This window comes from Musa acuminata, chromosome BXJ3-8, assembly GCF_036884655.1.
Source record: "Musa acuminata AAA Group cultivar baxijiao chromosome BXJ3-8, Cavendish_Baxijiao_AAA, whole genome shotgun sequence".
NCBI classification, from domain to species: Eukaryota; Viridiplantae; Streptophyta; class Magnoliopsida; order Zingiberales; family Musaceae; genus Musa; species Musa acuminata.
Window position 1 is genome coordinate 51,942,516 of NC_088356.1, and position 22,050 is coordinate 51,964,565.

Sequence of the window (22,050 nt, forward strand, 5' to 3'; positions counted from 1 at the left end):
AGGCGCCCGAGCGCTCACCTAGGCGCTCAAGCGAGGTGAGCTTTGAGCGACTCATGGGTGGACTAGGCAGCGCGCTTCAATGAGGCGCTGCCTTGGTGCTCGCTAGAACCCAGGCGCCGAGCGCCTCGGGCGAGCACTCGGGTCAGATAAGGCAATCGAACCAGACTTTTAAGTTGGTTCGATTGAACCAACTAACCACTTTCTTACCCTCAAAAGCCACTCTTCATGCTCGCGCGACCCTGAGCAAACCCTAGCACTGCTTTTGCCTTCGTCGCTGTTGCTTTCTGTCGTTGCCTCCACCGCAGACGCAATAGACTGAGCCTTTGTCACCGACGAATAGGTCCAACAGCTTTGCATGAGCTCGTAGCTTCCTTCTGCTGTCACTCCGTGTGCAATTCCTTCTACTGTCGAAGGAGAGGACTGTAGGTTCCTTCGCCATCGAAGGACGCCCTCTGGAGCTTCTGCCACTACCGCTGTTGTAGTTCGTAGCGCTGCTGCGACTGTCTTAAACTAATCCTTCGCCGCTGTTGCTGCCAGCTTCTCACGACTGCCTTCTCACCGCTGCTATTGCCACTTTCCACTGTCGGTGACCCTTTATCCCCCTCTGTTACTGTTAATAGTTCTTTTCTCCCCCTCTAACTACTATTAACAGTAGATTTTTAATTTAATATCATATTTTTATTCAAATAATTATATTTATCAATTATGTTATATATTTTTTATATTTTTATATTTCAAAGCGCTTCACTTTGTTCGGGCTATCGCCTAGTGCCTCGGCCGTTTTGGGGCCTTGACACCTTTTGGCGCTTAGCGCTTTTTAAATCACTAGTTATAAGTCATCTCTTATTGATACTTAGAGCTGCTTTGGTAGGCAGCTTTTGGTTGATAAATAAAAAAAAAGATTGCCATGTTGGAACATACCTTTTGAAACGATCTAAGCAAAATACCATGGCACCTTCATTTTTATTATAGGTAATGGGCACAATGTGGCACCTGGTTATGTAGGCTTGTCGAAAAAGAAATGGCCAATATGTGAAATCATTTGTATCTGATAATACACTATTATAAATAGGTAAAATGACATAAATTCTCAAGTATTCCAATTAATGGGCATCAATTAATAACATGTCCGTCAATCATAGTTCACATATAAGCTTGTCAACTTTTGTCTCCAAAAGTATGTCTTTGGACTTTGGAGCAATGTTATCAGCCATCTGTTTCTTACTACGGTATCCAACAATTGCATTATTCTATGGCATACAAATGATCTAAGTAACCAGAAATATTGGAATATTTAGCAATTGCATCGTTGTGTGACGTATAATGATCTAATAGTTTGTAACTAGAAACATTGGAACTTGCCGTTACAAGAATTATTTATTATGCAAACAAATTATGTGAACATTGACCAAACTAACTTGATCACAACCATAACATATAAAACCTAAACAGGACCTACCAAGTATCATCAAGAAACTATCCTTCATTTCTGAATGAAGCAGGCTTGCAGTTGCTGAGGAAGGCAAGCTAGAGATGATATCAGTGTTGCTGTTGGAGAGTTTCATCTGACCTATCTTGCCGCCCTTGGAGTGGAGCAAGAGAAGCTCCCATAGGAACCTTTACAGCAGGAGATTTTTTGAGCTCCTATACAAATCTTTGTTTCTTTCTTTCCTTTTCCTTTTTTTTCATTCACAACTGTCTGTTGTACTTTTTTCAATCTCTTAATCGAATGATTTAGCAGTTGCTTTGCCCATAAAGGAATGTTATGCTATATGTTGATCCTTATACAAGATCTAAAACAAGGTTTTACCTTATGTTCAAGTCGCATGTTTATGCCTTTCCACAGACTGGTAGTTGTGGCTTTCTGTCTGCGGATTTTGACATTTGTATGAATGGGTTATTTTTGTAATATCAGTAACTTCCACCTAGTCTCGCATATCACTGAAAAGTTTATCTTCTTGTATATGTGCCTATTTATCAATATTATATTTTGTTGCATATATATCTATACTATATTTTGTTGCTTCTTATGCTTGGTAACATCCAAATGTCATACCTCTTTGTTGTCTAGGTTGATCTTGTTGTACCATTTCTTGCAATGCATTTCTCACCGAAAATATTCAGTGCTCTACTTAGAGCACAGGATGTGTTGTCAGAACAAAAATCTCAAGTATTTACAGAGGGCATTTCGTATGTAAATGATATCAGTGTACACAATTGGCCTTCCCTCCAATTTTCTGTGTCTGCCATGTTGGACAATTGGAAATTCAATGTCGACCTTGAAGATGATGCAGAAAACAGTGCAATTATTTCCTTTACTTTCGAGAACCTATTCTCTAGGTTGGTCATTTAATATTTCTGTGTATTTCTATTTTTTTTGTCCAATCTACAGAATTTCCTTCTCAATTGCAGGTGTGCTCTGGAGGACTCTATGAAGTTTTGGTTCCTCACAAAGATGTTGACAATAGATTACTGTTGTTTCAAGGATGGCCCAAATTGTAGTACATTATGCTCAACAAGAAATGAAATAGGTGGCACAATCAACACGAGTGCTGACCATGTTGATCTCAGCATATCAGAACTGCCTTCCTGTGAAAGTCTGAGGCATGGTTGCTTCGAGTTGCATTACCAAGCTCAAGCATCTCAGCAGGAATGCAGTCTCTGCTTATGCGATGTCGATCTCCATATCTATCCTAGAATTTTTGGTTTGTTGCAGAAGTTTTTCAGCAAACTTAAAGCGCAATCTTCTTCATCTGACACTTCTGTCAAGTCCTTCAGATTGATTGATAGTAACATGGAAATGATTGACAATGGGACTTCTAAGTTTGGTTTCTCCAACTATCACAATATTGAGCATAATACATTTGGCAAAATTGATATAGACCGATTTGTTCCCGTTATGAAATCAGGTTGCTTAAACAGTCTTGAAGGCTCTATGATCTTTGATGCTCCAGAATTAAACAATCTGTGTGCTAAGAAAAATGAATGTCCTAAAGGTGTGAATTTAAATTTCAGGCAAGGGCAAACAGTGAAGGATTCTGTTATGACTTCACCCACATCTAGCAGAATGGCTGAACCATTCATGAATTCTGATAATAATTGTTTTAGTATGAAATTCTCTCTGAATAGGGTTAGAGTATATTTTCATGATTCTTCTTGCATTTTGGCAACACTTACAGTGCCTACATCTATATCTTGCTTCAGATTTTGTCAAAATGATTGTTGGGATTTAGTATCATCTATTGAGGGGTTAATGCTTTCATCATCATGGTCTTGTCCCAACATCCATGAGCTTCTATGGGGACCATCATCACCAAGCAATCTCTCTGTAGTGAATCTTAGTCTAAGGAAAGGGAAAATAAAGATGATGCTTCCCATCACAGAAATAAATATCAGCATTCAGCATGTTTGTTGCATCATTTCATCTGAGTTTCTAGCATTGTTGATAGGTTATTTTTCTTTGCCTGATTGGATACTTGATGGAAATGAACATTTGAGCCATGAAATTCTTGAGTTTGAGAATTCTCGGAATGAACAAAATGATTTGTTATACAAGTTTGAACTGGTTGACTCCACTGTGCTTTTACCTCTTGAGAACCGTGAGTATTGTATACAGTTTGGATTTCCCCAACTAGTTTGTAGCTTCATCCCAATGAGTAGTTCAGCAGATTCTTTTACGGAGATTCCTTTTGAGTGCATGATATCAGGATGTATGGATTCTGAGAAAGTTGACATTGTTAATGTGTTTGGAAGAAGTGCATCACTGTCTCTTTTGTTTATCAGGAATGACAAAAACTTCCTGTTGAAGCTTGATGAATGTATGTCTAACACAAGTGTCCCTCTCATTACACAACTGGATGCTGATTTATGGATCCGAATACCTTCTACCACAACAGATGTTTCCCCACAATCTGTTGCGCCTTTATTGATTATGATGAGTGTCAGTGTTTGTAACTTAATTGCTCGGGGTATGTCTATGCTTTAGATGCTTCATATATAGACCATTGTTTACCATAATTAATTCTCTTATGTATTTGCTTGTTCCTATGTTGTTCAGATGACCACCTTATACATGGACTTGAAGCTGTTATTGATGCTGTTGATCAGTTTTCACTGGTTCTCAAAAGATCTGAAATGTACAAGTCTGATATCATGCAGTTTTTGCAATGCAAGAGAAACATCAAGGAGGAAGATGTTGTTTCACTTAACATCTCAAGCCAATTTTTTGTTAGTGTAAGATGTTGCATAAAGACTCTATCACTAACATTCTGTCGCTTCAGGGCAGAAGATTCTTCATCTGAGATGGTTGCAAATGCAGAAATGCAAGTTAATCTATCTGCCATAATGAGAAATGAGGTGCTACAATCTCTTGATGTGAATATTCCATGTGTAGTTGTACGCTCTTCTAGTAGAAATATTCTGTTAATATCTTTCACACCTGAAGGTGCTAGTTCTTCCCATCTTTGTTTCAATTTCTCCAGTTGCAGTGCTGAATCTGAACTTCTGGTCACTGTAGCTTCTCTTGATCTTTGGTTACACTTGTCAGACTGGAACAATATTTTTGAACTTCTTCAGTTCTACATAACACACTTGGTCAGTACTCCAATTTCTTCCAGTGCAGATCCGCAGTCCGGGTGTCATTTTGTCTTAGACCCTGCCACGCCCACTTGTTTTGCATCTGAATATGTTGTGCAGGAAAATATTAGTTGGAAACTTAAATCAGAGAATATAACAATTTCATTACATATACCTAGCTCAAGTGATGGAGAGCTGATAGATTCTGAAATGATTGAAATAGCTAACAAAAATTCTCAGGAACATACCTGCAATAATTTAGTGGAAAATATGCCACCCTTCAAGGTAAAGAATTGCAATTTTGTGAAGATCACTGTCCATAGTAAAAGTTGTGAGATGATCATATGTGAAGGTTGTGTGGAACTGAAATGTAACTTGGAAAAGATGAGGGTTACACTAGAGATGGTTCAAAATTATGATATCACTTCCATTCCATTTATGCATGTATCTCAGGTGAAGGCAGGAGCTAGTCTATGCAGAAAGCAAGGGGAGTTGGTTTATATATCTTCTGAGATTATTATCGAATCTTTAGACATTGGAGTTTCGTATCAAGTTTTATATTTCTGGAGTTGCTATAAGTTAAAGGTTCCTGAAACAGAATCATCCCCAATATTTCGCCATTGTTTGGCTTTTAAAGTCCATTTCAAGAAGGGCTCTCTTCTTTTGAGTGATGGAAGGGTATGCCATCTAACTTCGGCTTTCTATCTTATTTGTTGCTTGGCCATGTTTGTTTAAGTTTCTGAATTCTGATGTGACTGAAGATATGTATAATGTGTACCTTAAATATTTCTGATATGGTTTACAATAACAAGAGACAACTTCTGGATATGACTGCATAGCTTGATGACTGCTATGAACACTTATCTTGGCCATAAATGCTGTCATAAGTAGGAATGTTTTGTGTTGTCTTTTTTCATTTGGGAGTGAATATCTTGTTTGCCGATAAATTCTCTTTTAAAAAATTTCATCTTTTTTTGTTCTTCACTATATTCTTAGCTTTCAAAAATTAATGTATAACCATGCATGAATTCATGACAACAATTTTTCTAGCCGCAAGCATGTTTTCTGTAATAATCATGTAGGCCACCACTTTTTTTCTTATTTGAAACTTGTTTCTAATGGTTGCCATCTATAGGGTGAGTTGGTTTCAGCACTGATGTTGAGAAAGTATTTTAGTATGCTGCTGCATAGTCAAGTAAATTCATTGGGTTTTTTTTTTTTTTTTCAAATTTAACAGAAAAACGTTACATGTTTATATGGTCTTTCTTTATCTGGAGGCTGATGTAAGTTTTACCCAAAGAATATGGTTTCTTTCCTACAGAAATAATAAATGATGTGGCTTTCATTTCAATGATGCAGGAAGTAGGAACTTGTTAGAATCCTTTCATTTTCTGAGCTTTTGAATAATGTTTATTGAGTCTGTTTAATTCAGTTAGAATCAGATAGAGATTTATTTAATATTTTATTTATTATTAAGAGTCCAAGTCCTGATAGACTCTAGGTAGAACTCTATAAATAGTGATGTAATCGTTTCTTTTCGGCAGACAATGAAATATTATTAAGTCTTTTGACGAACCCTAGGAGGTCGATCCCCTCGAAGTGATCATCCCATTTTCTCCCCTTTCTTCCATGATAAAACCCTAGGATCTTATCAGAACTTCCCACTCTTACAATGAATTCTTTCATAACAGCCAATCACCTAAAAATTTTTGGTTTTAGGTGGACATATCAATTTCCCGTCATGTTTTTTAATCTGTCACCATTTAGGAAATGTTAAGAAGCTTTGCATATTATCTCAATTGGTTCATCATATATAATGGTATTTTCTAGGTGAAATGGCAAATTTAGAATCACAGAGAATTGAAAAGATGAAACAGGCCAAGGTTTATAAAGAAAGGATGTCATGTTGAAGATCCTTGCCAACAATCGTATTAGACTTTTCCAACAAAGTTGCATAAGGCTTATTTTAGCGAGATGTTTTTTCAAGATCGAATTGAAGTAGAGTTTCCAGGTCTTAAAGAATAGGCAATATGAAAAAGGTCCTAGTATGCCAGATAAGGGTGTTCAACTTCCAAGTTAGCCAGATATTCTTTTTGCAGTATACGGAACGAAAGATTGTCATCAGCAAATTGTAAGAAAGGAACACCAGAATAATTGGGGAAGGTTCACAATTCTCTTATTAAGCCGGTCTCCTTGTCAAAAGTGGGAAACCTGAGTGCAGACCTCAAGAACAAAAAGAAGAGAGGATAGTATCTCCTTTTACCCAAGGTTGCTTTTAGGACAAACTGTTTTCTGATTATTATGATACAATGTTACATTGAGGATTTTAAGCTAGTTAAAAGCTCAATCTCAATCATCTAATTCAGTTAGGTCCAAAACCTTTAGTTTTGATGAGATACTGAAATACCAACCTTTTATATTAAAATTTTTTTATATATTAAAATTTTCTTAGAGTGTAGCATCATCACTAGGCTTTTGAAGTCATACCTGGTACAAAAGTAAACAATTTCATGGGCCATAATGAAATAATCAGATAGGCATCTTCCTCTATCAAATGTCACTGCAATAGATGAAAAATATCAGAGAGAATTTTGAAAAGTTCAGAATCACCGTCCTGGTAAAACCTTTAAAAGATCAATTTTCAGAATTTTTTGTCTTGAATTTTAGCTCACTTGACCCCTTGAACTCTTGGAATGATAGAATTCAATGCATAATTAAGAGTTTAAGACTACTTTGTTCTTAGGATTAGTATTCGAATTGCACATTCTATGTTAGCCTGACAATGAAATGTTACGTTTTATCAACATGGTATTACGGCATGGCCGCATTCTGATACAACTTTACCATGAGGGCAAAAAAGGTAAATGATTCTGATACAACATTCTGATACAACTTTGCTGTGAAGAAAGACTAGGAAAATAAATATATAACGTGTCAAGACCAAGTTCTATGGGATTTCTCTCCTTGTGTGTACAGGTTCCTATTACATGCAAATGCGCAAACCAGTCTCAAACTAAACCTCTTTTCTTCTGTCCAGTAGTAAAACCTCAGCCTGAATAACTAACTTATTCTAATAAAACATAGCAAGTGCTAACCTATTTCATGTGATTATACTCAGTCAATTGGTTCAATTTTTTGGACTTACTCAACCTTTTATCTTAGATAAAAAGGGAATATAAGCTATTTAATCTATCCCTGTTTTTTTTAATATAGACCTATGTAAATGACATGACCATTTTTGCTTGCATATACTCCTTTAGTCCTTTGATGTCTTTTGATGTACCTAATTATCAGCACTTGTGGTATTTACTGGGATCAACTGGTGGTAAGACCAATGGCAAGGTTTTTAGTCTTGGAATTGGTGCTTGTACTAGTCCCTTGGCAGATTATATGGTACACAATATGCTGGTGTATTATAGTACCATCTGGTACTGATCAAATAAAATAAGAAATAAGAAAACCAAAAGGGTGGAAAATCTGGCAATAAATTAGGAAAATTAGAGAAAGAATTCCTGTAGCCTCGGCCTATTTACCTAAGTAGCACCTATCACTGAGCTGTATCGTCTACCTTCACTGTCTCTTCCTCTCCTCACTTCTCCATTTGTCTGTGATCCTACCACAATTTTGAGGTCCCTAAGTCCTGAGTTATGACTTCTTTAAGCATACAAGGGGTTCATGAACCAGTTCAACTCTACTCATTTAGCGCTAAAATGGGACTAGTCTCCTGTATGTCAGCCTGGTTCGAATTAGTCAATGTCCTATTCCATACTTGGACCAATGCAAACCCATGCAATCCAAGCTGGATGCCATGAGTTTCAATTTTTGGACTGAGACCTGTATTGGTCCTTGACAGGATTGGTATGGTCTGGTACATAACAGCATACTGGCACATGGTCAGTGTACTGATCAACATGAACCAAAGAGAAAGAGGCAGAGAAGAGGGGGTGGAGGAGGAGGAGGAGAATGAAGAGGAGGAAGGAGAGGAAAGCTGCTGTTGACAGGCTGAGCGGTTTAAGAAAGAAGAAAACTTAAAAAGGCCAGTTTCAAACTGGTCCAGGCGAAATTGGCTGAGTTCTAGTTCCTGGTTGGACTGATAAATACCTGTTAATGTGCCGGTCTGGCCAGTTTTTTGAACCTTCCGTTTACCTATGGGTACCTCGCAGGTGTATGGTCTATTGAAGCATTGTTGATTGTGAGTATCTGGTTGATTGCCAATCGCATGTTTCCAATGTGTGAACTGTGAACTATTCCTTATATGTAACTTAATTGGCCTTTAATGAAGCAGGCAATCCGGCACAGCACATATCATTGGACTCTTGAACTTCTCATGGTTGCTGGGAGGCTCGTATGAACGAGAATTTAGATCCTAGTTCTCTCTTCCTGCCATTCATATCTATTATATTAAAGTATGATGATTTAAATTGTAATGGCTACATTAGGAACTATTAACACACAAGTTCTTCTCACACGCACCTTGTCTAACACCCACAAACTTAACAAATGTTAAGCGACAATTCTTGCATCATTTTGGCAATCATTGATGGGATGGTGCTGGGAAAGGGATGTGACCATATCAATGGGCTTATATGCGTTTGGGATGGGAATTGACCATATCACATGGGTAGGTGTTCAACTATGTGATTGATCAAGTAGGTGCCAAAAGTATGTTTCCACATTAGATTGTTTGCATATATCATACTATGGAGTTGGTTGATCATTTTGACATTAGTTCTATGGTCATTACTTTGTTGTTGTAAAAGCCTTGTCCAGTTCTTGCAGTAGAAATCAATTAATAATTATGAACTTAAATCTTGTTAGAAGTTAGAACTATGTTTGATACGGCTTCAGTTTCTCATATAAGTTCATGTATCTTTGACGTAGTGGAGCTATCATGGACCTATTCTGGAGACCTTAATGAAGAACATGCTTATACAGTTCAATCGAACAGAAGATGTCACAGAGGGTTCAGCTGTTGCTGATCTGTTGATTAACTACAATAACATTGATAAGGTATATTAAAGAGACTTGTTTTACCATCTTATGTTGTATTCATAATATTTTGGTATACTTTATGAGTAAATTCTTTGTAGGTTATGTGGGAACCTTTTCTAGAGCCATGGAGTTTTGAGTTGAATATGACAAGAAAATATGAAGGGTATATCTTGAATGGATATGCAGTTACTGATGTATATTTGAAGTCGACAAAGCTACTTAATTTTAATATTACAGAACCACTGGTTGAGGTACAAATTTACTGTTCTAGTAATTTATCTTTTTGTTTCTACATCATTACTACATGAGGCACCTAGGATGTGCAAGGGAGTTAGCTATTTGGCAATATTTTTAAATTTTAGTGCAATTCTTGCTGAATTTGAGTTTTTGCATGTATTTTTTATTTATGTTCAGAACAATGCAAAATCTTCCTCATTGCTTTGTGTCTTAGAGTGGAAGTTGTTCATCAGTCGTGTCTTTCATTACCTTCTGGCTGGATACTTTGGCTAGGGAATCACAGTTCAACTTCGTGTGCTGCAACATTCATATTATTGTTTCTTTTTTCCTCCTAATCTTGAAGTTCTGTGCAGGCTATCTTCAGGCTAAATCATGTGGTTAATGATGCTACTAATCTTGCTGATGCATATGGTTTCCAAGAAACTCGTGGAATCTTGGGATTACAGACTACTGAAGACATACGTAAAAGAAGATATGCCCCATACATTCTCCATAATGACACATCTTTGCCTCTGGCATATCATGTGTACCATGGCCCAGTTGACATGGATAATATCCACAGCTTTCCTACAGATGATGGAAATATTGTTCAACCAGGTTTTTCTGTTCCCATTTATGTCGAGGAAAATCTTAATGAACAATATTTTGAACGCAGAGCTTCATATTCTTCTGAAAGGCTTATAGAGAAAAAGATGAGTGCGATAGCACATCATATGATGTCTATCCACTTTGAAGGAACTTCTGGGCCTTCAAGACCTATGTCAATGGACCTTGTGGGCTGTAGTTATTTTGAGGTAAATTTTTCTAAAAGTAAGCATTCTATTCTTGTTGAAGCAGAAAAAGATGGCAAGATATTAGGATGTAGTTGGCAGACTGAGGAGCAGTGCAAAAACGAACATTGCAAGGGATTAGTTGTTCCTGTCGTATTTGAGGTTTCTATGCAGCATTACAGCAAGATTATAAGACTATACTCAACGGTAGTAACTGCACTTTGTTTGATATTATTTTATTGTTTCATGCAAGAAATAAATTTGCTTTCTGCTCCAGGTTATAGTTTTCAATGCAACTTCAGTGCCCTTGGAGCTACGTTTTGACATTCCATTTGGTGTGTCTTCTAAGGTAATGATTTCTTTATGAGTTATCAAGTCACTAGCAAAATATATTGATTAATTGGGTCTGCTGCTCACAGTACATCAATGCTATTGTTTTCAGGGTAATTTGCATGATTTTGGTTAATTTCTATTTTTTTTTTCTTGAAATCACTTAATTCCATTCAGAAATTTTGCATTATAGCTATGTACTGGTCCAATTTAAAATTTTCATCTTTTAATTCTGATGTTCCTGCTTTCATTCTCATTGGAAGCCAGTTTAGTAGGAATTTGCTCCAACTTCAAACTATACTTGTAAATGGAAAAGTCTGGATATTTTTTCTAACTTTCTCTGTTTTAGGTCTTAGGACCAATACTTCCAGGGCAAGAGATTCCATTGCCACTGCACTTGGCTGAGTCTGGCCAAATTAGGTGGCATCCAGGTGGCACACATTACTTGTGGAGTGAAGCACATTCACTATCAAATATACTATCTCAAGAAAATAGGCTTGGATATTTGAGATCATTCGTGTGCTATCCCTCTCATCCTAGTAGTGATCCATTCCGTTGTTGTATATCTATTCAAGATCATGGTCTGTGTTCAGCAGGTGCTGCGGAAAAACATTCATCAATTAATATTCATGAGACTGAACAACTTATCTTCAAAAGTAACAAGTCAAAGTTTCCAAAGAAACATGTTATACGCCATGTGAGGCTGAGTACTCCTTTGTTGGTGAAAAATTATCTTCCTACATGTTTATCCTGCATTGTAGAAACTGGTGGAGTCACACATTCTGTTTCTCTTTCAGAGGTTTGGTTATAAGCCGCTTTTATTAATTTTATCTGGATACTGTGCTGTTTTCTATAGTTTTGAACATATTACTTTTATTTTCTATAATTATATTCTGACAGTACTTTAGTTTCAGGTCGGTACTGCTTCTGTTTATCATGTTGATTCTGCACATGACCTAGTACTAACTTTTGAAATGAAAGGATTCAGGCAAGTGACATCAAAGTTTCCTCGAGCAGAATCATTCTCTTCTATGGGCAGGTTAAATGGTTCCTTCTACTTTTCATCTGAAAAATTGGCGTTCTATCCTGAAAACTCAAGTGGTAGTATATTGTTTAAAATGTTTGCCTTAATACTGTTGATAAATCACATGTTTTATATATAGGCTGACCTAATTTTTAATTATGTTAGGTTCTGTATGTGTCACACTTGATAAAACAATGGATGCATCTTGTGGGGCAAGAGAGATATGCCTGTCAGTTCCCTTTTTGCTTTACAATTGTACCAGTCTGTTTCTCACCATCTTAGATGTCAACCATGAGGGAAAGGGAAATGCTGTTGTTATTCCTTCAAGTTATTATGAGATTGAGCATAAACAGCTTCTTGATGGAAAGGATGGTCTTGCCCTTATATCTTCCGAGTCAATATCATCTTCTGATCCCTTTCTTTTAGATAATAATTTGGAGGCCAGAAAACAGGACAATGTGTCTACAAAAATGGATTGCGATCAATCTTCAGTGTCTTATGAAGTTTCTCATTATAGTGAAATAGGTCATAAAGTTGGAAGCAGTCCATCTTATTTGCCAAGGAAAGCTGGAAAGGATGCTGGCTATATGCATGATGGAGGCAGCAGAAAAGCTAAGCCATATATCTATGGTCCTACTGTCCGTATTCCAGCTAATGAACTTCTGGTTAAGCTGAGCGCTGCATTGTCAAAATCCAGATCTAGCACCAGTCACAACCAAACTTGGTCAAAACCATTTTCTCTTATTCCAGAAAGTGGGTCAACAAATATCATTGTCCCTCAGCCATTTGCTTCTGGCGCATTTTTAATATCTGCTGCATCAGTCCCTGTTGCTGGAGAGCTGTCCGGGAGGACAAGGGCTATTACTTTTCAGCCTAGGTAATTTGCAAAGTAAAATAGGACATAATATAGGGTGCACAGTAAAATGCTCTCCAAATTTTACCTCTTTGTTTTATGTCATTTATATTTTAAGTTTAATGTTGCTTCCACATTCTTATTCTGGTTGCTATCTATAAAACATTTGCTGTAGCAAGATGGAAGAAGGCAATGAGCCTTAGTTTCATTAAATGAATGACATAAATTTAACAAAGGATCATCAGATGGGAATCAAAAGCAGCTAACTGGTTCTTATTCTGCATGTGCTTTGGATTGGTAACTTCTTCACACAGACATTAAATCCATTATAAGCAGCAACCATGTTGCAAGCGCTTACTAGTGGAGTTGAAAAGACAAAAAAAGGTTTGCTTTTTCTCTATACTAGATTTGTATGTTTAGGAACATAGTTAATTCATATTTCTGTGAATAGGTGCTTTTTGATGATCATGAAAATGTAAACAATCTCCTGCTATCCTCTAATATATTTTATTGTGATTAAAGGCCTTCTGTAGGTGATAGACCATTCCTTTCTTTACAATTGTTAAATTTTATATGTTTTTCCTTGTTAAGTACTTTTAATCAACATGCAAGTACTGGTAAATTACCATACAGCTTTTTACCAATATATTGGTTAAGAAAATGTGAAAGTGCATTTCTCAACCTCAATTTTCAATTATTTCAGTAATCATGTGTAGTTGGTATACTGCTCGATAGATCGTATCAGTTATCATAAGTCAAAATCAGTACTGGACTGGTATATAAAACCTTGTTTCTGATAGCTTAATGCACCCTGGTTAATCTCTCTTTTTTTTTCCTTGCAGATATGTCATTTGTAATGCGTGCACTAAAGACTTGTTTTACAGACAAAAGGGAACTAACATTTCTTACCATTTGGGTATTGGGCAACATTCTCATCTTCACTGGTCCGATACATCAAGGTTTCTGCTATTGTATTACAATATAACTTACTGTCTTTAGTGTAATCACCCCATTTACTGGTTTCCCAGTCTCTTATGCTCTTATTTGCATGTAGAATACTTCTCGAAAGTGAAATATAGTTAGTTTGGTAGTGTATATTCACAATCTAAGCATCAATTTAATGTCATTTTCAGTTGATTCATAGACATTGTATATTTTCAGTGTTATTTTAGATTAATAAATTTTTCAATGCAAATACTCAATCAAGATGTTGTTAAAACTTAAAAGGTAATATTAGTAATCAGAGTTTGTGAAATACCTCTTAAATGGACATTCGTTCCACTTCTTAGCCATACTAGGAGTTATATATTATTTGGTAAATTAATAGGAATTTAAGTCATGGTATGGGGGGAAAAAGTGTCTGATGTACTGCTCCATTGACTTGTAGAATCCAAGATGGCATAAACTTGTTTCATAAGCATGTTGATTCCAGCATGTTATATCCATTATAGATGCAGATCTTGTCTATTGATGCAGCATAAACTTCTGGATCCTTACCACCTCAAGTTCCTATATGTTAATTGGAAGTATGTTTAGTGATGTTCTGTTGACCTCCACTCTCCAATGACTATTTGATATTAATTCTTTATAGACAAGTAACTGTAGGTCTCACTACTTGACAGAAGTTAAAATTATTGTTGGAAGTTGCAGCTCATATTATATTTACACTTGTCATGTTGGCACTTATATTAGGTAAAGATTACTGTTAAACTTCTAAAATCTAAGGCAATTTTGTCCAGAAAGCATAAAAAGATTATTGTCTTTGACCAATGTCAAAGATCCTGCATGCTATGGCCTCTAACATCTATATATAGCTATAATTCTTATAACTGTTGTGTGCTCCTGCAGACTGAATTTAGTTTGTTAGCTCTTTTTTTGGCATTTTAGATATGGCTATTTAAACTGCTCATGGTTTTATAGTCTCATTCCAAGATCTTAATGTGGTTCGAGTTCTTCAACAAAAAATAATAATAATAACTTTTTTGTTAAAGTATTTGTTAAAATGTTGCTTTCGCTTTCTTTCTTTCAGCACCTCATGTAAAATATCTTGTTGAATACTAATTCATGAGCATTAAGCTGCTGCAGAGAACTACTCATTGCCCTTCGATTTGGTGAACCTGGTTCTCAGTGGTCAGGCAGCTTCCTTCCAGATTGCCTTGGGGATGCTCAAGTGAAAATGAGAAATTATATAACTGGTGTATCGAACATGGTTCGAGTTGAAGTACAAAATGCTGATGTGTCAATAAGCAAAGAAAATGTGATCAAAAACCCCAGTGGACATTCTATGACACATCTAATTCTTCTATCCGATGACAAAACTGGGTTTATGCCATATAGGATAGACAATTTCTCGATGGAGGTAATTGCTTCCTGAAGCAAGTTTATTATGATTTTACTGGCCTCATGGTACAAACGATGTGTTATTTTTATTCTTGCTAACATTTCTACTCAAACCATTTTCCATTCTTATAATTTGTTCAACTAAGCTTGTTCATATTTGCTATTCCTTAAGGTTAAAGTTATCTTTGTGATAAGTGTAAGATTAAAAGGACAAAATAAATGATTTTGTGTGTTATAAAGAGATTTATGTAGTTATTGTGCATCGAGCTAGTATAGCATGTGATTTTGATGTAATGTAAAGATGAAGAAGATATTGTTTGTGGAATTAAAACAAGATGGTTAAAATGATGACTGTCAAGAATATTGCTTGATTATGGTAAATGTCAATATTTCAAATACTGGTTGGAGTTCACAGATGGAGACCTGATTGAAACCATGAATTAATATTTATATGTTCTTAATCAAGGAATGCATTTTCATATCAGACCTGTACCAGTACATGGTCGGACCAGTATATACTGTCAGTATTGGTGTAGCAACACTTGGTACACTGTTATGTACCGGTTTGTGAGGAAAGGCTGAAAAATCAGCCAAAACTTGAAAAATTAGAAGAGAAGGAGGCAGCAGAGCAGGGAAGGAGGAGAAGAGGGCCTAGAAGAAGAGGAGAGGCAGTGATGCAGAAGGATAGGAGGGAAGGAGGAGGAGAGGCGGCTGCACAGAAGGAGAGGAGTGAAGTAGGTGATGGAAAAAAATGAGGGGAGAAGGCTGCAACAGAGGAGGAAAGGAGGCTGTGGAGGAGCAGAAGAATACCAAGTACCAACGCTAGGGCTGGTGGCAGCGGCACACATAGGCAGTGATGGAAAGCGAGAAACGAGGGATGCAGGTGATGGCTGACACAGACATGGGGGAAGGGGAGAATGCAGGAGAGGATAACTCAGGGTTTTACTTTCTATTTTCAAAATTTATTAAAAAACGGGTTGGGCTACTGCCTGGCCCAGGCCCATTACCAAGTGGTAAGCCTGTATTGCCTGGTTCACAAGGCTTACCAAGTGGTAAGCCTGTATCGCACCTGAACCGCCTGAAATTGGGCTGGTCCTCATGCAGGTCAGCAATCAGACTGCTAAATACTTGTCATACCATACCGAACCAGGCGGAATTGCATTCCTTGCTCTTAATAATTAATATGACTAAGTATATTGCCCTAATGGCAGCAAAAGATCCAACCAATCGATCCCAAATAGTTGGGATATTACAGCTTGTTGTAAAGTGAAAATCTCTGTGGCTGGACTTTATGGTGAGAATTCATATTGCTGACATTCTTGTAATTTGGGTTATGCAGAAATATGTTCAGAGTCCGACTGCTGTGTCTCTCTTTATCATCCCCGCCTGTTTTTTTATTCCTTTTATGCCCATTGTTTTCATAATAAACTGCATTGGATAGGCTTAATCTATTCTTTGCTCTACAAAGAAAGTACCAATATCAGATAGTAAAAATGTGACCAGGATAGAAAATTGATCTTGTACCATTAGGACTTCTAATTTATACTGCTGTATTCCATATATTTTGAAGCTTGGTAGATTAGCCTTTTTGCAGAGACTCCTTTTTCATCAAATTCAAGTGCTGCCATCAATGATTAGAAAACTTTCTGTCAACCATTGCTTGTCCTATACAATTGAAATAATTCCCTAACATAGGAACATCTCTTTTATAGAAGTAAATTTTAGCTTCATATCATATTTCTCCCTCTGCAAGCTTCCTTGTATAAAAAAAACTTGATTGAAGTGTATTAGTTAATGTTGCTTTTGTTATTCAGACATTGCGGATTTACCAACATAAATGTGAATCATGTGACACCACAGTACATCGTTACACATCTTACCAGTATGCATGGGATGAACCTTGTTACCTTCATCGTCTCATTGTAGAGGTATGAGCAATGTCTTCTCCTTTTGGGCCTTGAGCTTCCAGTTTCATCGTTATATATGTCAATATGTGTGTTTTGTTAGGTTCCTGGTGAGCGAATTTTAGGAGCATACAGTCTAGATGATATAAAGGAGCATGCACCTGTGTACTTGCCTTCAACAACTGAGGTACATGAATATCATTTTTTGTTGAGAATCAGAATTATTATCCATCTCATCAGTTATGCAATTGATAGCTCTCATGTATAAATAACTGTATTGCTGTTGTTATGATGTTCCTTTTCTTGGATTGTAGGAAGTTGTGATGTAAGTTGTTGGAAGAAACATCCAAGTCATCATCTCTTTTGGCATAAATTTCCTTTGTAATCATTGTGATTTTCTTCTTTCTTAGCTAAGAAAAACTTAGTCATATGGTCTGTTGGATATATTCTTTGCAGAAACCTGAAAGAAGGCTCTATATCTCGGTACATTCTGAAGGAGCAGTCAAGGTATCTCTTGTTCTTCCAAGTTCTATAGTCTGATATAGAATTTTTATAAGGTGCATTACTGAATCGCTGAATATTCTTCATTCTCATGCTACAGGTGCTCAGTATCATCGACTCAAATTATCATATTGTAAATGAAAAAGAGGGGAACAATTTCCTTGGATCCAGGGATAAAAAGGTTGTTGATCAGAAGATGGACTGTCATGCTGGTTTCACTGAAGTGTTCACATTACATGTTCCGTTTCTTGGGATTTCCTTGATGAATCCCACTCCTCAGGTAAATGAAGTATTTCTATTCTTAACCATGATACTGTATCGATAGTTTCGAGTATCTTGTCATCAAGAGCTTATTGTTTATTTGAAGGAATTGGTTTTCGCATGTGCAAAGGACACAACAGTTGTTTTGATGCAAAGTATGGATCGTCAAAAGATATCATTCAGAACCTTATCCCTTCAAATTGATAATCAGCTGCCTGATACTCCGTATCCCATAGTGCTCTCATTTGACCAAGGACACAGAGGCCGATCCACAAACATCTTGAAAAGTGGGGAGAATAAGTTAAATTTTCAGAAAGAGACGAATTTTGAAAATACAATTGAACCTGTCTTTTACCTTGCTGCATCCAAGTGGAGGAATATGGACAAATCATTGGTGTCGTTTGAATATATAGACTTAGGGTACTTTTCAGTTCTTAATTTTACATTTTTTTAATATGTGCATTGAGGATCTCATGTATTTATGCTATCTCTTTGTAGTTTGGCCCCTATGTGTATTGAGCTTGAAGAACAAATACTATTGAGCTTGTTCGAGTATTTTAGAGCAGTATCATCAAGACTAGAGAACATAAGCGTAGGAAAAAATTTTGGATTGTGTAACCGGAACTGCAGTTCAGATGGGAACCTGGATAATGCTCAGGACTATAATGGAAAAAATGTGTTAACAGAGAGTGAATTTATTGGAACCGAAGAAAGGTGTGGATTATTGCCTTCTGTATTTCCAGTTGGAGCCCCATGGCAACAGATTTATCTTTTGGCAAGAAGGAAGAAGAAAATATATGTTGAAGCTTTTGAACTGGCTCCTATAACATTATCCTTAAGGTGAATATGTGAAAGTTGCTATTTACTGTTTTTCTAAGATTTTTTTATACTAGATAATGATGAATAACATGAGAAAAATGCTATGTCTTTTAACACATTCAATTTTTTCAAGGAAGAATCTTCTTGTTATCTTTAACTAAAAGTTCATTGTTCTAATGATTAGCTTCTCAAGCACTCCTTGGATGATAAGGAATGAAGTCCATGCAGATATCGAATCTTTAGTTCACATCCCTAGTAACACACTTCAGGTAGCTATGCTATCTTTGTTATGAGAATTGAGTACTCCTGTAGACATTTTCTGTAAGACAGATTTGACAACTTTATGGTTTAACGTTTTTATTGGTAAATCTAGATGTGTATTACTAGATAGTCTAGAGCATAATATGTAAATAATCACCTAGATATATAGATGTTACCTCATTCTTAGAGGGATTGGTAAATTTATAAGTATGGTTACAATAAAAAACAAATATATGATCCGGTCCCTATTTTATTTTCTTATTTCTTCATGTATGCTTTCTCTCTGATATCCAAGCATAAATTTGTGAATGAGAAAAGTTTGTTTTCATGTAGCTTTGTGTTTACTGACTGCAACTTGATAATCGTTTTAAGCAAGGTTTGATTTACCAGTCCGAGCCGGTGTGCCGGCTGTGCCGTGTCGCTCTGTACTGGTGTACCGACACATGGTATGTCGGTGCGTACCAAAGTTTCGACAAGGACGAATAAGAGGTTGAAGAGGAAGGTCCGGTGGAGGAACAAATGAGGAAAAAGGAGAAAGGAAGAAGGAAGAAGAAGAAGAAAGAAAAGGAGAACTGTAGCGATACCTGGGAAGCAGCGGCAGCAGCAAAGGGAAGCAGTAGCATCACAGCGGCAAAGAGGTGGTGCCGCTGCAGCATGGCAACGACAAAGCGGCGAAGAGGCGGCGCCGCTGCAAGATCGTAGCGGCGAAGTGACGAAGAGGCAGCGCGGCTGCAGCATTACAGTGGCAAATCAGTGAAGAGGTAGCGTTGCTGCAGCTCCGCTGCAGCGCTGCAGCGCCGAAGAGGCAGTGCCGCTGCTTCATACGCGAGAAGAGCCCTATTATGCTTCTTTTTTTTTAACACTGAAATGGACTGGTGCCCACCACTTTTTTATTTTTTTTATTATTTTAATGCAGACTGCCTGAAACAGGGTGGTCCGCGTATCAGTCCACACCTGGACCGGTATATACCGCCCAAACCGTACCATTTTGGGCGGTACAGCAATCCCTGGTTTTAAGTATATTTGTGCTTTTGACCGTTGAAGATTTCCTTTTGTTTATATGCTTGTCCTTAAAAGTGGTGATTATTCAATAGATTTTTTTTCTCTTCTGACAACATAGTTCAGCACTGATAGTTTGTTAAAAGGTGACTCCAGTAAATAAAAAGAGTACTGTTAATTGAACCTTAGAAGTATTCATACTGAGTTTGTTATCAAGGGGAAATTTTTGTACTGAGGATAGTAACATTATGCAATGTTTTGCTTAGATGAAAACTTGAAACATGAAGTGTTGAATATGCTTGAACATATACAAAATGGAGACAATATTTTCTTAGTTGCTAGCACACTGGCCATGTCTGACTTTCAAAGACTTCCAATGAGTACCTAAGTCATGTTTGTACCATGCTGGCAGATAGTTCAGAGTTCGACATGAAGGTTCAAATTATACGCCTCCTTGCTTCATCCTTATTTCTTTGAAGGTGTAAATAGGCATATATCTTTTTAATATATGACAAGGGTCCTAAACAAATGTTGTGTGCTAACTAACGTGATTGTTCCTAGTATTTAAGAATCTACAATCAGATCAATCTTTGTGTTTCAGGTTAATCAGAGAAGCTAGGTAATTCATATAATTGGAAATCTAGGAAGTGCAAAAAAGTTCATCATTCTCTAAACTACCAGCTAAAATAAGCTATAAGAGTTTAACGAGATATGTAAGATTAGGGCAGTAGGCTGCATGAGGTTCCCTCTGCTGCAAAGTATGGGGATGATCAAATGTGCACAACCTCTCTCCATCACATTGAGAGGCAATTTTTGCAATTCAAACCCATAATGGCAGGTCAAATAAAGAGATGCCACTTATGTGCCAGGGCTTTTGAACTGATTACCGTGGAGATCAAAACTGTCAACTTAAGAAATTTTTGTATGCAGATTTTATTTGTTCTCCAATTCACTTGTTAGTTGGATAAGATGCTGTTGAAGTGGTTAACGGGATATATCTAGTATCAGTGAAATTATCATTCTTGCATCTGTGATTCTCTAAGCAAGACAGAAGATTTATGAATCCTGCAAAAGCCTGATTTCTTCAGGCTTTGACCAGTAAATATGATTCTACCTGTCTTATTGCTTGAAAATATTCGGACAATTGTTGCTTTGTTTTCCAGATACTTGAATTCGTGTATACCTGTGGTGCCTGTTTATATTCCTTTGTATTTTTTCATAGATAACTTTCAGTACCTTATATTCATTTGGTTGCAGAGAGGTTTGATGGCTCTTGTAGATGTTGAAGGAGTGCCTGTTCATTTTACACGACTTACACTAGCACATCTTATAGCTAGCCCAGAATCAATCCAAGAGATTATAACTAGACATTACATGAGACAGCTACTTCATGAAATGTATAAGGTGAGTTATGTATAATCTTTTACAGTTTCAGTTTACATTCATTTTCCAGTCCTGCTGGAGTGAATTATAAGGGGTTGAATGTCTTGTCTAGTAAACTGGTACAAATCTTGCAGCCTGATAGCTCCGGACTTATTTTCTCTTGAATCCTGAACATTTTTGCAATATACTTTTGTATCAGAGGTTTCAGTCTGTTTATCCTTCATAGTAATTATATACTAGGAATTAAAATAACTGATATATCCACTATATATCATTATGTCTCTTGTTGACTGATTGTCAGAACGGGTAAAGTTGGGTTGTTATGCTAAAAATAATATAGGGAATATCAGACTTATCTTTTTTTTTTTTCTTTTTTTTTGGTATGATCATGAGCTTCATAGCTTATCTTTCATCAAAGAAAATAGGCAACCTGGCAAAGCTATCTTCCATCCACCTAGATAGCTCAGCATGCACTAAAAAGGTGACCCATTTCTTATATTTTTGCCAAACAGTGTCTAACTTCTTCAAGATTTAAATCGGCATAATCAATGTTAGATCAGTATCTGTTGATTGTAACCATCGTTCGGATTGTTATTTCTATTAGTTGAACTATGGAATAAGTTATGTTAATCCTTAGGGTGTACAATAACACATTTTGGAATAAACTTTGGAATTTATTGTGAACCTAACATGCTAGTTGAGTTTTGGGAAGTTGTCTTTGCAGTTTAAGGTCTTGTAGTTGACTTATCAAAGAGGATAATTATATCCAAATATGTTATTTTTCAATTGATTATTGAAGAA

At 36.6% G+C, this 22,050-nt stretch overlaps 1 protein-coding gene across 7 annotated transcripts in view; it reads left to right on the plus strand.

The window, feature by feature from the left end:
• Positions 1-22,050, plus strand: part of LOC135581543 (uncharacterized) — a 59,844-nt gene that overhangs the window by 35,303 nt on the left and 2,491 nt on the right. For 3 of the 7 annotated variants that reach the window (XM_065164538.1, XM_065164541.1, XM_065164542.1), the window contains 20 exons: positions 2,072-2,340; positions 2,413-3,968; positions 4,058-5,253; positions 9,457-9,585; positions 9,666-9,818; positions 10,158-10,781; positions 10,852-10,923; positions 11,254-11,703; positions 11,813-12,005; positions 12,094-12,805; positions 13,624-13,740; positions 14,867-15,140; positions 16,936-17,049; positions 17,129-17,212; positions 17,482-17,532; positions 17,627-17,806; positions 17,894-18,207; positions 18,286-18,627; positions 18,791-18,875; positions 21,124-21,270. In XM_065164538.1, coding sequence (XP_065020610.1) covers positions 2,072-2,340; positions 2,413-3,968; positions 4,058-5,253; positions 9,457-9,585; positions 9,666-9,818; positions 10,158-10,781; positions 10,852-10,923; positions 11,254-11,703; positions 11,813-12,005; positions 12,094-12,805; positions 13,624-13,740; positions 14,867-15,140; positions 16,936-17,049; positions 17,129-17,212; positions 17,482-17,532; positions 17,627-17,806; positions 17,894-18,207; positions 18,286-18,627; positions 18,791-18,875; positions 21,124-21,270 — 7,062 coding nt within the window. Of the gene's footprint in view, positions 1-2,071; positions 2,341-2,412; positions 3,969-4,057; positions 5,254-9,456; positions 9,586-9,665; positions 9,819-10,157; positions 10,782-10,851; positions 10,924-11,253; positions 11,704-11,812; positions 12,006-12,093; positions 12,806-13,623; positions 13,741-14,866; positions 15,141-16,935; positions 17,050-17,128; positions 17,213-17,481; positions 17,533-17,626; positions 17,807-17,893; positions 18,208-18,285; positions 18,628-18,790; positions 18,876-19,239; positions 19,977-21,123; positions 21,271-22,050 lie in introns of those variants that run through there. The other 4 variants (XM_065164539.1, XM_065164540.1, XM_065164543.1 and 1 more) reach the window with 4 other exon arrangements.